This window comes from Stegodyphus dumicola, chromosome 11, assembly GCF_044657685.1.
Source record: "Stegodyphus dumicola isolate Sdum_Otavi_A_Nest chromosome 11, ASM4465768v1".
Taxonomy (NCBI): domain Eukaryota; kingdom Metazoa; phylum Arthropoda; class Arachnida; order Araneae; family Eresidae; genus Stegodyphus; species Stegodyphus dumicola.
Window position 1 is genome coordinate 93,469,565 of NC_140778.1, and position 15,398 is coordinate 93,484,962.

At 30.7% G+C, this 15,398-nt stretch overlaps 1 protein-coding gene across 1 annotated transcript in view; it reads left to right on the forward strand.

The window, feature by feature from the left end:
* LOC118191264 (cilia- and flagella-associated protein 298-A) overlaps positions 1-15,398 on the forward strand; it is a 28,900-nt gene continuing 13,502 nt past the window's right edge. The window contains exons 1-3 of the mRNA XM_035362069.2: positions 1-532; positions 5,272-5,439; positions 11,454-11,521. Coding sequence (XP_035217960.2) covers positions 364-532; positions 5,272-5,439; positions 11,454-11,521 — 405 coding nt within the window. The 5' untranslated portion in view covers positions 1-363. The remainder of the gene's footprint in view (positions 533-5,271; positions 5,440-11,453; positions 11,522-15,398) is intronic.

Here is a 15,398-nt window from a genome sequence, read left to right on the forward strand (position 1 = left end):
TTTATAGTGATTCAACGCAAAATCGCAAAACGAAAACAAAAGCCCTTTGGACTAATAACGATAATTGCCAGAGACTTTGTGCCATGGCTGTTGTTAACTTTCTTGCTGGAATCAAATTTTATTACATAATGAGCAATCTTTTATTATTACTAATGTATGGGCTAGTTCAGCAAATTTTGTATCAGTAATCTTTTTTCTTCTGCTATGCCTTTGGGTCCAAAGATGAAACTGTGTGTACATATGAAGATTGTTTATTCCTCTCCCTGCATTCACTGTAACTGTTAATGTTCCTATGGAAACGAGAAATGGGCTTTGTGTAAATTTCGGAGGTATTTTTAAACAAGTCTGAAAAAAATTGGTTATATGGTTTTCTGGTTTTTAAATTTAGAGAACATGGTGAAACTCCACGTTAAAAGAGGAGACCAAAGTTTGTTCTGGTATGAAACAAATACTGGCATTAATGTCGGAGAACTTTTGAAAGATCTTATAGCTATTCAAAATGGCAGGTTAAAAATTGAAAGACTATGCTTTGGTAAACATATTTACCATTTTCTTTTTACTGGATATCCTTCTATTTAAATAGCTTATCATGTGAAAAAAAACTACATGTTGCTATGCATTCTTAATAGTTTACGTTTCATAATATCAGTTTAATAAAATGTTATAATACAACACAGAATTTCATTAGTATATAAACATATATATGAATTACCATTAAAATTATTTGAAGCTTGGTGACTTATTATTTCACATTTTATGTTACTATTTTCGTTTTGATGAAGGTATATAAATATGGACAGTGATATTTAAAAGTAAACTCCTAAAACTCTTTCGAGAAACTGGAAATTTAAATAACATAGATAAATGTGATATTTTTTTTACATAAACTTTGAAATCACAGCAAACATTCATTAGCTTGAAAGGGCTATTAATCTCTATTTACAACTTTACATTGTTGCATGGAAAGTGAAACAATTTTACATCGTTTTTCACTTTGCATTCAAGTCTGTTGCCATTTGGCACTGCTTTGTTTAAATAAAAGTGCATTTAATTCATGATATATCGAATTAAAAAAATTAAATATTTTTATAGCTTGCAATGTATATTTTTCAAATATTCAGAACATACATAATGTCCTCAAAAGCTCCTTTAAATTACTATTAAAACCTTAACTCTTTTTTTATTGTACTTCCTCATTAAAGTAATCAGTGTGCAAAGTCAAAACTGACAAACGTATCACCCAGTCAGTTCAGAGGCATACAAAGTAGCTGGCAGAGTTGTAGCTAGGGTTTTCAGCGCCCAGGGACAACTGAAGATTTCGCACCCCCTACTGCTTGCCAAGGATGGAAAACATTTAATTCTAAAATGTCGTAACATCAATTTGGCACCCCTTGGATTCTGCGCCCGGGGACAGATACCCCCGCTTGCCCCCCTCTAGCTACACCCCTGGTAGCTGGTAAAATTTACTTATTGGGTGTAAGTTAGGGATTTTGGTGACTATTCTAAATGAAATTGTAAAACTGTGGATATTTATCATAATTTGGCGAAAATTAGCATATCATAACAAAACACATCTTATTAACATAAAGTATAAATTTGATTCATATTAATTAAGCATTATATACCACATAAAACAAATTGGTACTTACATTTTGTTCCGTTGGCAGTTGGTGGAATTTCGACAGCAGTCGCCAGTCATTAGTGTAGAATTCTAAAGGACATGGTCATCCATAAAATTTGTTCTCAGTCATGTTATTTGACCAATCAATGAGGTAATATATGCAAGTACCTAAAAATTAATAAAGCTCTTATCATCTTTTTTTAAAAATCCTTCTCATATTTTCACTGTCATCCTGTGAAAAAAAAACTTATAGAATAGTTTTCAAATATTAATCCAATCAATCTATAATTAATTAAATTCAGAAGTTCAGCTTGTTCAAGAATTTATTGTCTTTTCAATTTCATCAGCAACTCCTTTTACATTTTTATTTTAGATTACTTAAAATATGACATTATTTCTTGAATTAATGTATTATTAGCAATTAAGCAGAATCTTTTATTATATGCTATAGATGTTAATATATTTAAGCTTTTCTATTCATTGAAGAAATTTCTTAGTCATAAAAATTATGATCTGTTACTCTTCTAAAAACTGATCAGGTTACAGTGTAAGTTTATAGAAAAATCATATGGAAATATTTCATCGCAAATAACAAGATAAACAAAATGATGCCATGAGCTTACTGATTGCACACAAAAAGGGCATATATTTATTCTGTGCATAATCAAAAAAGCCCACAAAAACCAACTCATAAATAAATTTTTTGTTGATATAACGTTTGGTTAATCTTTGGATTATGGTAACTTAATGATTTTTTGGTGAGAAACCCTGCTATAGCAACCTGCTAGTTTTGTTTTGGACGCCATTTTGTTTTCACGTAGTAAAGGGCATGGTTTTTTTTTTTTTTTTTTTACTTAACATTTTTTCCAAAAATCTGCTAGCCGAATTACACATATACTAGAACTTTTATAGAACAAAAATGCTTAATCATGACGAAGATTAGGTGCGAACTTGAGAGAAAGTGCAGAATCGCCCACTGCTTGCTGCATTTTTAAGAATTCCACATACACGGTATCATCCATGTATACGTCGACCTATTTTCACTTAAAAAAACATCCCAGAATTGTAAAAAAATGGCATTGCGCACACTCTTCACTTTATCCATGTACACTGCTAAAGTCCTAGCTAGTAACCTTTATCGCCTTACCAAAATGTCGCCAAACTACCTGTTACCATATTTCAAAGATTAGCCTAACGTTTTTTTAGAGTTTTTAATTAATATCTCAGCTGATTAAAATTGCATGAAGATTTGACTGGTCAAAGTGGCTTCCTATGAATTTTTGGAATCCGCGGGTACTTCTCTCGAAACTCAACTCCTCACCAATTTAGAGGAGAGATGTTACAAAAAGACATATGTGCACATATTTAATAGTATAGTTTTAAATATTACTATTTATATTTAATAGGTTTTTTTATTTTAATTGTTCCTTTGCATAACTGAGCTTTCTCGTAAAGCTTTTTCGGTTAATCTTTGGATTATGGTAACTTGGCGAATATTTGGCGACAAACCATGCTACAGCAACCTGCTAGTTTTCTTTTGGACGCCATTTTGTTTTCACGAAGTAAAGGCATGTTTTTTTTTTTTTTTTTTTACTTAACATTTTTTCCAACAATCTGCTAGCTGAATTATGCTTATGCTGGAACTTTTATGGAACAAAAGTGCTTAATCATGACGAAGATTAGGTGCGAAATTGGGAGAAAGTGCAGAATAGCCCACTGCTTGCCGCGTTTTTAAGAATTGCACATACATGGTATCATCCATGAACACGTCCACCTATTTTCACTTAGAAAAGCATCCCAGAATTGCACACACTCTTCACTTTATCCATGTACACTGCTAAAGTCCTAGCTAGTAACCTTTATTGCCTTACCAAAATGTCGCCTAACTACCTGTTACCATATTCCAAAGATTAGCTGCTTTTTCTTGTTAAATAGTAAGTTTTACATTTGCAATTTAAATTACAGCGTGTTGGGAAAAGAGCGATATAATTGAGACTTACCAAACTTTTTCAGATCATTAAGTTGGAATTTTCTATTAGTGAAATTGCATTTATAGTCTCAATTATTATCGTTTGACGAAACGTGCTGTAGATATTAACTTGATTCGAGTTTTGAGCTGCTTTTTCCTTGATAAATCCAGCTCAAACCTCAACTTGAGCTATTTACCATTTGTTGCAGTTTTTTGTACATATCATGTATTTTTGAAATATGTTTAACTTTTACAAGAGTCCTTTTAAAATTATTTGTGCATTAAAATTTATTAATTTTTCCTCACCCCTTTTTGATTTTGAAGTCATCTCAACTTGTAATTTTAACATTTAGTTTTTACGAGATTTCTTTTACTACTTTATTATTGTTTCTAGTTGTTGAATGATTTTACATTTTTGCTAAGGAACTATAGAGTCAAATGTACTTTTTAGCATAAGCTTTTAAACGTTTCTCTTACTTCTAAAATATTTAATAGTATATATATATACAATCAAAAGTCTTTAATCCAGATGTCCATAATCCGGAATGATCTATAATCTGGACCTAAAAGCTACAAACTTTCTGTGCATGCGTCAACGCATAATGCATTAATGCATGCACATAATACCTTTATGCATGCACATTTAATGTATAATGGACGGTATAAGCTAAGCTAAAATTATCTAATTATCTATTTCAGTTAATGTTGGAGATTGCATTGTTCCTTAATCTTCTAACTGGATCCGGCTTATTATTTTTTGCAGACTGTTAGAGCAGTTTTATAAAAGTAAGCTTGAACTTTCGATTATGTCAAAAAGAATTTCCGATTCTGGAGCTACCAAAGGATCTACAAAGCGAAAGCACGTTTCGATGTCCATCAAACAAAAAGTGAAATTGCTGCAAAAAAATGGATAAAGGCATATCCTTTAATTCTCTAATTATTCCGAAATATGTTTATCAATTTCACGCTGCTCTGCCGGGGGGGGGACGAAGCGGCACGCAATGAACTGGAAGTTGATCTGTCAGCACTATCCTTATCTTCAGGGCAGATGTTTTTATTTTATTTGGCTTATAATTCCTTACTAAATGTAGTATTTCATCTCGATGTACTCCGTCTTTGATATGATTTAAATCAAATTCCTCATCATTACAAATATCATGAATACACATCAAATAGTTTTCTGGTTGCAATTTTCTAATTTCAACTATGCGTAATGTATGCTTTACGCATGCGCGAGTTGAAAGAAATGTTTAATAAAGTTAACAAATAAATATAAAGCATTTTTTTTGTAAATTTTGATACCCTTTAGATCATAATTGCTCTTTATTTCATAAATTACGGTTTCATATTTTTAATTTTATAATTTCTGCATGCCATCTTACCATATTTAAACTGATGATCTATAATCCGAAAAAATTAATAATCCGGAATCACCGACGAGTCCGGATTAAAGACTTTTGACTGTATATTGTAATAATAATTAAAGCCTCCTTATCAACTGCAGAATTTATGTTATTTGGATTAAAATGAGGTTCGTGTACGGCCTTCTTTTTCTTTTACTTAAAACTGTAAACATTCAAGTTAAGGGTTGTAACTTTATAAGACCTCTTTCCCCTCATGCTGTGTTATTGTATGGAGTGAGATACTATTTATTCACAATTTATATTTATTTATAATTCAGAAATTGAAGAACTGTCTAAATATGGAGTCAGTTTTCCACCTAATATGCAAGGCTTGACTCCTGAGCAGATTGCAGATTTACATTTAAAAGATGAATGGGCTGAAAAATACCTCACTGCTGACAATTACATTTTAAAACCTGATCCTGTTGGAAGGCGGAATGGTTTAGGTAAGAGAATTTTTCATGCACAAGCATTTGCAGAGGCTGTAATAAATTGTATTTAGAGAGAATTAATGGGTTTTTCTCAGAAGTTTTCATTTTATGCGTACTTTGAATTTGTAATTTTTATTCATCTAGGGAAAAGGGTAATTAAGAATTTTAGTGATCTTATTAATTTTCTGACATTGCTTGATTACACATTTGTATGATATTATGTGTATTAACTTCAAATTTCATAGCAGTTAATGATAAAGACAATAGAATGTTATACCAAATGTGATGCAAATTGATTTCTGGTTTCATTTTAATTATATTTAATAGCTATCTATATGTCTTTACTATCAAATCTATGAGCCATCTTTCTTCACTATATTAATTTTACAGACCTACACTTATTTATAAAACTGGAAACTCGGAGGAAAACCTTTTATGGGGGCCTTCCCTTCATTTTATTCAATATAGTAGTATTTATAAATTCTATAAAGTAGATAAATTGTATTTTAATGTTATATATCTGTAGTTCAATATAGTAGGTAAATTTAATTTTATTCAATGTAGTAGGCAAATTACATTTTTATTCTATGTGGTAAGAATATTGTATAAATCCAATATACAGTCAAAAGTCGTTAATTCGGACACCCATAATCCGGACCTCAAAACTACAAACTTTCTGCGCATGCGTAGCTTTCACGCATGCGCACAGGCGTTTACGAGAGCGCGTAAGACCCTTATGGCTGCGAATATGTTTGTGCGCATGCGCGTTTAATGTGTAACGGAGTTATACGCTAAGCTAAAGTTATCTAATTCAGTTAATGTTGCTGATTGCATTGTTCCTTAATCTTCGAATTGGATCCGGCTTATTATTTTTTGCAGACTGTTAGAGCAATTTTATAAAAGTAAGCTTGAACTTTCGATTATGTCAAATAGAATTTCCGATATATATTTACTACAAAGCGAAAGTATGTTTTGAAATCTGAAATCTGTTTATCAATTTCACGCTGCTCTGCGGCAGAGGGGGGGGGCAGAAACGTCATTATTAGATTATGATAGATTAGAAAGATTATGTCAAATAGAATTTCCGATATATATTTACTAATATGTAATTTGTATCTACAAAGCGAAAGTATGTTTTGAAATCCGAAATCTGTTAATCAATTTCAAGCCGCGGATTGGAAGTTGATCTGTCAGCACTATCCTTATCTTCAGGGCAGATGTTTTTATTTTATTTGGTTATAATTCCTTACTAAGTGTAGTATTTCATCTCGATGCACTTCGTCTTTGATATGATTTAAAACAAGTTCCTCGTCATTATAATTCGCTTCCGATAGTGAAGAAAGTGACCCAGAGGTTATTGAAAACGAAAACATTTCGATTGACAAATTAGTCGGTATTCTCAACACAGCAATCATAGGACTTGAACAGCGGAACTTTGTAACTAAACAAGAAATTATGTCTGTTTAATAGAATTAAAGAGAAAGTATTATCACATGAAACGAAGCAACTTAGATTGAAGGAAATGTTTAATAAAGTAAACAAATAAATATTAAGCTTTTTCTTTTTGTAAATTTTGATACCCTTTAGATCATAATTGTTCTTTATTTCATACATTACGGTTTGATATTTTTAATTTTGTAATTTCTGCATGCCATCTTACCAGATTTAAACTGATGATCTATAATCCGGAAAAATCGATAATCCGGAATCGCCGAAGTCCCGACGAGTCCGGATTAACGACTTTTGACTGTAGTAAATAAATTGTATTTTTATTCACTTTAATAGGTATATTATAGTATAAATTGAATGTAGTAGATACTTTATATAAATTATATTTTTATTCAATATAATAGGTACATTATATAAATTGAAGGAACTACTCTGATATGCGCCCTCAAGTCGCCAAAAATATTTGGCGAGAAATTTGAACTTTAAGCCTAAAATGTCTCCAAAAACGTGGTTTTCGCACATGCAAAAAACCACGTTTTGAACACATGATTTAAGATAAAAATCCGAAACAAAAACAGAAAATTTAGATAGCAAAAACATAAAGTTTCTAACCAGAAATATTTGGTAAGAATCCATGTACACAGCGATATGTTTTAACTTTAAAAAAAATCTATGAATGGCACAATCTAGGTAATGAACGAATCTACGAACTACTCACACCTCGCTTTAATAAATTAACATAACAACAATAAATTTCAAAGAATACCATGTACACAGCATCCTGTTTAAACTTAAAAAAACACCTTTGAATTGCACAATCTAGGCAACAATTAACATAACAATAATAAATTTCAAAGAATACCATGTATACAGTGTTCTATTTCAACTTCAAACATCTACGAATTGCACAATCTAGACGTTATGCACTAATCAACAAAATAAACTAAAATAATTAAAATAAATTTCAAACAATTAAAAAAACAACAATAACGACAGAAATTCATACTAAAAAAACAATGAACATAACATTCTGCAAAATAAGAACAAGAATAAAATAAAATGCACTTGCCATGGATTAATGCTTTTTCGAACAGCAGAAATACCAATTTCATACCGCCTTTAACATGTCACCAAGTAATCACTGTCGTATTTATATGACACCCAGGCACACTATCCAGAAAATTCATACTATGGTTAACAAATAAATAAAATCACAAATCCCTATCTCTATCATGCACAGCCACTAAAAATAATCTCCCAGACCCTCTTTCCACACCTCCAAATACCCACTGCCCCTCAACAGGTTGGCCACGATGATATTTCCTTTTGCCGAACTTCAATTCAACAACTTCTGCCATTTTATCTTTTCCCCCTATCTTCGCGAACCAACAAACTCCAGCGAAAGATTTTTTCAACATCAACAGGGTTGCCATACAACACGCAGTCGAGCCAAAAACCAGCGCAAAACACATATCGCCACATTTGGTGAAATTAGGCCGTATATCAGAGTTGTACCAAATTGAATATAGTTCATACAAAGTATTTTAAGAAGTAACTTTATAACTCAATATGTTTTCATCTAAAATTATTTTCACAAACAGCAGCAGAACTATTTCATATTTTCTGTTCACTTTGTTTTCATGATTTCAGGTTATTTTGTATTGCATAACATATAAGCTTATATATTTTAAATCAGTTTATTCAAACATTAATCAAAATTTCTAACTGTTATGAAAAATGAATCCAACTGAACAATATTGCCTTTCAATGAGAATGCAAGGTGTTCATGCACTTTTGAAGAAAGTCATGAAAAATTAAAATTTTAAATTTTGTTATTGCTTGTAATTATACCTTTTAAAAATTAGAATCAAAAACTTAATAAAACATTAGACCTCTTTTAAATATAATGAAAAATTTGGTGACCTGCCAGAAAGTAGAGATTTAGAGCTTGTATCCCATTTGCCTTTGCATAAATAAAACTGGTACTTTTCCATTTTGCCGGCACAGGCGATAAAGTCACCAATAATGGTACAACTGATGCCAAACAGAATATCCTCGCTGGTAGCCTTTTATGCCTCATTTTCAAAACAAGTAGCAGCCGTTTCTATCAGATTGATTGTTTCTTTCAATACTGGCTTACAATTACATAGAATTTTTACCAAATAGTTCAATTTTATGCCCTAAGGCCATTTGCGGTAATTAAGTCAAGTAAGATGCAATCGCACTGCTCACCCAAAGGCGAAAATATAGAAAAGGCAAAGTTAAGGATTAAATTCATCAATTCTAATAAGAATGCACTAGCGAAGTAAAGCACTGCGGTTTTACATAATTTCTGAGTAAGCTATTCGTATGAATTGAAATAATTCTTGCATTTAAAGTTTTATTCCAAATTAAGATTTAACTTGAAATTAATGTAGATAATTACTGAGAGAATTAGATTTTTGTAGTATAGTTTACGTGAGATGAGATCACTTGGGGTCACTTGATATGAACCGGCGAATCAAGATATTTAACATGCTCACGGCGGCGCGGGCCATCATTGGTCCACACTAGTCTATGTGATCGGGCAGTGTGTACCACCGGTGGCCCGCGCTAGTCTGTCTCATTGGGCAGCACGTACCACCAGTGGCCTGCACTAGTCTGTCTTATTGGGCAGCGCGTGCTACCAATGGTACGCATTCGATTGTGTTATTTACTTTTTGAATAACATTTATAATTAATAACTATTAGCAAATGTACAACTCATATACGGGTTTGAACAGGTAATAATCATGCACCGCCAGATGAAACGCGGCAAAAATTCGAGCGCCGTCTCACAGCAAAGAACATAAAAATTGGCCTCGGTGTGAATGTGTTAACCATGAAAGCGTATTAAGTTCTTAAATTAAAACAAATTTATTGTCTTTATTTATTAACTTCTTAACAAAATTTTAAATGATATTAAAATGTTTATGTCTTCAAAATGAAAAATTCGTAGAACTAACATTTGTTAACATTTTTTATGTGTATACTGTATGTGGTCATCAGTAAAATCTGCTTGGTGAGATTTGCGCTGGTGAAACGGAAAAGTACCATCAAACGTTGCATGAGGCAAACATATTTCAGAAATTTAATCTGATATTAGAGCATTTTTAATAATTTTGTTTTATAATAAGGTAAACCTAAAAACCTGGGTTCTATTCTCAAACTCCTTTAATATTGACAGCTCATCATTTTACAAGCCACATGCCTCAAAATCCCATTAAAAAGCACCTCACAGACAGTATTCTGTTTGTTGCTCTTAATAAAGTGCAACTGCCAAAAAATTAATAAACAAACTTGAATTTCATGCAAAGGATGGGAAATAGGACTTCACCTGTAACCTTGTTTTGAAATTTACCACACTAAACTTCTTTTGTAATTTGTGTAAATACTGAATATTTTGATTAGTATATATATTTTACATTTGTATTCTATAAAGTAAATTGTAATTTAATCAAGATATTTTTCAGAATTTTATATATAAATTCAAACCCCTTTTTTATATGTGAAATCTATGTTAAAATATCTTGGTTACAAAATTGTACTACACATTTTAACTCTTGAAGTACACATAGATTTGAAACATGTAATAAAAAAATAAGCAACTTTTGAAACAATTTTAATAAAAAATTAAGCTGTCAGTGGGTTAAATGTCCCTCTGTATTTCGAAAAAGATATATGAATAAATAAATTTAAAAAAAAACCTTTTCATTTTTAAATGATTTTAACATATCTTTGCTATAAGTACTTCAGTTATAATTATATAAAGTTTTTTATATCTTTACATTTTTATCAGCAAATCATTCAGATAAAATTATAAATACTTGTATAAAACATAATATTGCAATTTAAATACAACTTAAAATGCAAAATTGAGATTATATAATTTTATTTATTCAATTATTGTATAATAATAATGTATGTTATATAGCAAAAGTGCTATCACACATTTTTGTGTTCAAGACTGCAACAGCATGTGACAAAGCAGAAAAATTGCCCAAAGAATTGTTCATACCTAATTATTTCTTATTGGATAAGAGCTTAAGATATTCACTATTCAGAATTTTTTTTATATATTGGATGACTTGAAACTGTCAAAGGATGTATTTTCTGAACAATTTATATACATTTTGCTCTGATATTTTATATATAATCTTAAAAACTTCTGTACCTGATTTTTTTATCAAAAATAATATATGTACCATTCATAATTATTGAGTGAGCAGCTTAAACCTTATGTAATTTAGAAAATTCAAGCTGTACATTCATAAACATGACTGGTAATGGTTAATTGTGTGTTATGCATTGCCCCTTCCTCCAAATAAGACAGCACATGGAGACAATTTCTATTATTGATGGAATTTTTCATCTACTTTTTATTGTTTTTTCACTTTTACATTTTTCATTTCACTACATTTTATCACTTGCGTCATATTCTGATAATTATTTTACTATTGCATATATATGTATGCTTCCAGTGACACAGAAGTCTTTTGTTTGAGTTTATTATTTATATATAGAGATAGATGGATTATCATTATACATCTTACTGCTTTTAGCTCCTTTGAAGAATCATGCTGAAGTGCTGACAAAAACTACTGCAGAAGTCAAAACTAGGATTTCCCAAGTACGTAAATGCACATTTTCAGAATCCATAGTGCCTAATATAGAACATATCTGTTTTACTAGTTTTATGAGACATTTGTTCAAGTAACTGTTTATGTTGGAAATGAAACTCTCATCATTTGAACACTGCATTTGCATTATGAGTAAAGCTGTGTTTTCATATTTTCTTAAAATATAAGTTCAATTTTTAAAAAATTATCATTTATGTATAAATCCAAACTAAGCTTGAACTACTATTACAATATTTAAAATGCACCCATCTTACCAATGAAATGTGCTTTTTCCTACTATAATGGGAAATGAGATCTGCTATTTCATTTGCAATATTAAAGTGTAAACCAATTTCTAATTTTCTAATGAGTGCAGTTAAAGCTTAAACTGAATCAGTTTCTTTACAGTATAAAATGTTTTTTAGAATTTAGAAATTTTATGAGCTAAAGATGCTGCTGATTAAAAATTAAGATTTTATTGTTATCAACTGTGGTTTCCTCATATCATTAAATAATTATAACATCAAACTTACATTATGTAAGTATCTTTTCTTAACACTGACTGAAGAATTCGGTAAGTTTACTTTACAATATCCGTAGGTTTTGTTTCTTTCTTTTTTTAATAATATAATATTGCAATTTAAATACAACTTAAAATGCAAAATTAAGATTATATAATTTTATTTATTCAATTATTGTATAATAATAATGTATGCTATATAAAAGTGCTATCACACATTTTTGTGTTCAGAACTGCAACAGCATGTGGCAAAGCAGAAAAATTGCCCAAAGAATTTTTCATACCTAATTATTTCTTATTGGATAAGAGCTTAAGATATTCAACATTCAGAATCCATGAGTTTCATCCATGAGTAGTATAGAGAGTAATGCAATTTATCATCACCTCTAAAATTTAGTATTTCAAAATGTAATCTTAAGTACAATTTTTAAATGTTTGGAATATTGTGTTCTGTTCATTTCAGTATTTCAAAAGTCTATTGCAGATAGCTTGAGCTTGACAAATTAAATTTTGGTCTCATTCATTTTGCAAGGAAAATTCAATATTAAGTTACACCAGATTATTGTTGATCAAGGAAATTTTATTCTGTGGTTCACTGAGCAGTACAACGTAGGCACTCTTTGGTGGTCAACAGCAGCCAGGTTTGTGTATAACTTTACGCTACAAGACGATAACTGCTTTGTCATTCAGTTCTCAGCCACAGATGCTTGTATACTTAGAAAATTATTCAACTTGTACAAGATGAATCAATGCTCTATTCAGACTGCTTGAAGAGATATAAAATATTACTTCGGTGATTCCAAATATAGAATTTGTATTTATGGTTCACAGTAAAGTGACTGTAACCAGCTTTTTCAAGTTGCTCCATTTCATATCTCTTTAGGCAGTCTGAATAGATTGTTCATTCATTGATTCATCTTGTATAAGTTGAATAATTTTCTCCATAAGTATACCAGCATCTCTAGTTGAGAACTGAATGACAAAGCAGTCATCATCATGCAATGTATTTCTCCGAAAATCCATTGTTGTGGAAGTATTCTGCTGCTGTTGTTCTTACGTCAGACAAACAAACTTTCATCAGTTTTAACTATTTTATTGGAATCGCTTACTTGTCCATTTAATCTTTGCATCATGCTGCTATTGATTGGAAAAATTTACTTTACTGTGAACCATAAATACAATTTCATAGACCCAACAATGGATGGTTACACCTAAAGTGTGGAAAGAACGTGGCACAATTAAAAAAAAAAAAAAAAAAGTAGGGCAAGGCGAGCCAAGTAGCATAATAAAAAAGAATGGGTGACAGCTCAGCATCACATCAAATTACATCTTTTGGAATTTATTGGAGAAAGTACATAAGAAAAAACTATGTTTCTGATGAATTGTTGAAAGTAGTTTTGGAAATATTGCCTTGTCATAATGATTAATAAAAATATTCTTAGGAAAGAGTATGTGAGTATTCTTCTTAGTATTATTCATTTTGTCATTTATTTTCGCATTCATGCTTCATTAGTTTGGTAAAATCATAGCTGCTATCTTGGCATAATCCTAAGGTTGCCAGATAACATCAGGAGCTGCCATGATTTAAATTGTTTGCACAGTTTGACACTGGCTGGATGTGACATTGGTTTGATCTTAAACTTCCATAATTTCAGAATGATTTTCATTCTAAAATAGGCTATTATAATGAAACTGTTTCTGTAAGAAAAGGAGATATGGATGTGAGCTTTATTCTCTGTATGCATCTCTTTTACTGTACAGTTCTATATTTGGAATCACCAAAGTAATATTATTTTTCTCATGTTGTCTTTTCCCATTTTGTTTTACTTTACAGTCTGCAAAACGTGTTCTATATTTTATTTATATACTTCGCAAAATTAGAAGCTTTATTTATAAATATGCTTAACAAAATTAGAAGTTAATAATAACTAGCTATGAATCCCTTTGTATTCTTTTATTTAGGAGAATGTTACTTTGAAGCAGAAATAGATTAACCCTCTGAGTGGCATGCTCGTCATTCTGTAGTCAGATTTTTTGTCATTTGGTATATATTACCTTATTATTTAAAATACTGTATTTTCTTATTTACCTTAATGAATAAAAGTTTATAAAAATTTAGACTAAAGTAATGAATTGTACAAATATAAGTAATAATTGATGTTTAAATATAGTTCTGTATAAGCAGATAAAAAAAGTCATGCTACTCAGAGGGTGACAAAGATTTTAATGAGTTTTTAATGATTGCAGTGTAATAATTTAAAAAAAAATGTCTGAATAAGCTTCTTTGGTACCTCCTTATTATAATGGTCCTGAGATTGAATCACTAAACAATCAAGTTAGCTTGCCAAAATCTCACCACATGTCCTTATATTAGCATTGTGTTACATCTTTGCTCTCACCATATGTTTCATTTTTGCTAAGGCTATTAGCATCATGTTTCATTTTTGCTAATGTTATTAGCATGATGTTTAATTTTTTGCTAAGGTTTTTCAAACTCGTTTTTTAAAAATATTCCTTGCCTCTTTTGTAAACATGCAATTAACAATCTTTAATTTACCAAATAAAGAGGTGGATGTCGTATAATTTTTTTCAAGAAACAGATCTTTTACCTGACAAATGAATATGCGAAAATAGCCACAGAGTGAAAGTATATGTTAATCATGAAAACGTACATGCAGGAAGCATGTAATTTTTCCAGTCAATAGCAGCATGATGCAAAGATTAAATGGACAAGTAAGCGATTCCAATAAAATAGTTAAAACTGATGAAAGTTTGTTTGTCTGACGTAAGAACAACAGCAGCAGAATACCTCCACGACAGTGGATTTTCGGAGAAATACATTGCAGGATGATGACTGCTTTGTCATTCAGTTCTCAACTAGAGATGCTGGTATACTTATGGAGAAAATTATTCAACTTATACAAGATGAATCAATGAATGAACGATCTATTCAGACTGCCTAAAGAGATATGAAATGGAGCAACTTGAAAAAGCTGGTTACAGTCACTTTACTGTGAACCATAAATACAATTTTGTAGACCCAACAATGGGTGTTCACACCTAAAATGTGGAAAGAACGTGGGATTTAGTCAAGTGGTATAGTAAAAAAACAGTGGTGCACAGCTTGGCATCACCTCAAATGATATCTTTTGGAATTTATAAGAGAAAGTACATAGGAAAAAATTATGTTTTTGATGAATTGTTGAAAGCTGTTTTGGAAATATGGCCCTGTCATAATGATTATTAAAAATATTCTTAGGAAACAGTATGTGAGTATTATTGTTATCATTATTCATTTTTGTCATTTGTTTTCACATTCATGCTTCATGAGTTTGAAATCATAGCTGCTATCTTGGCATATTCCTAAG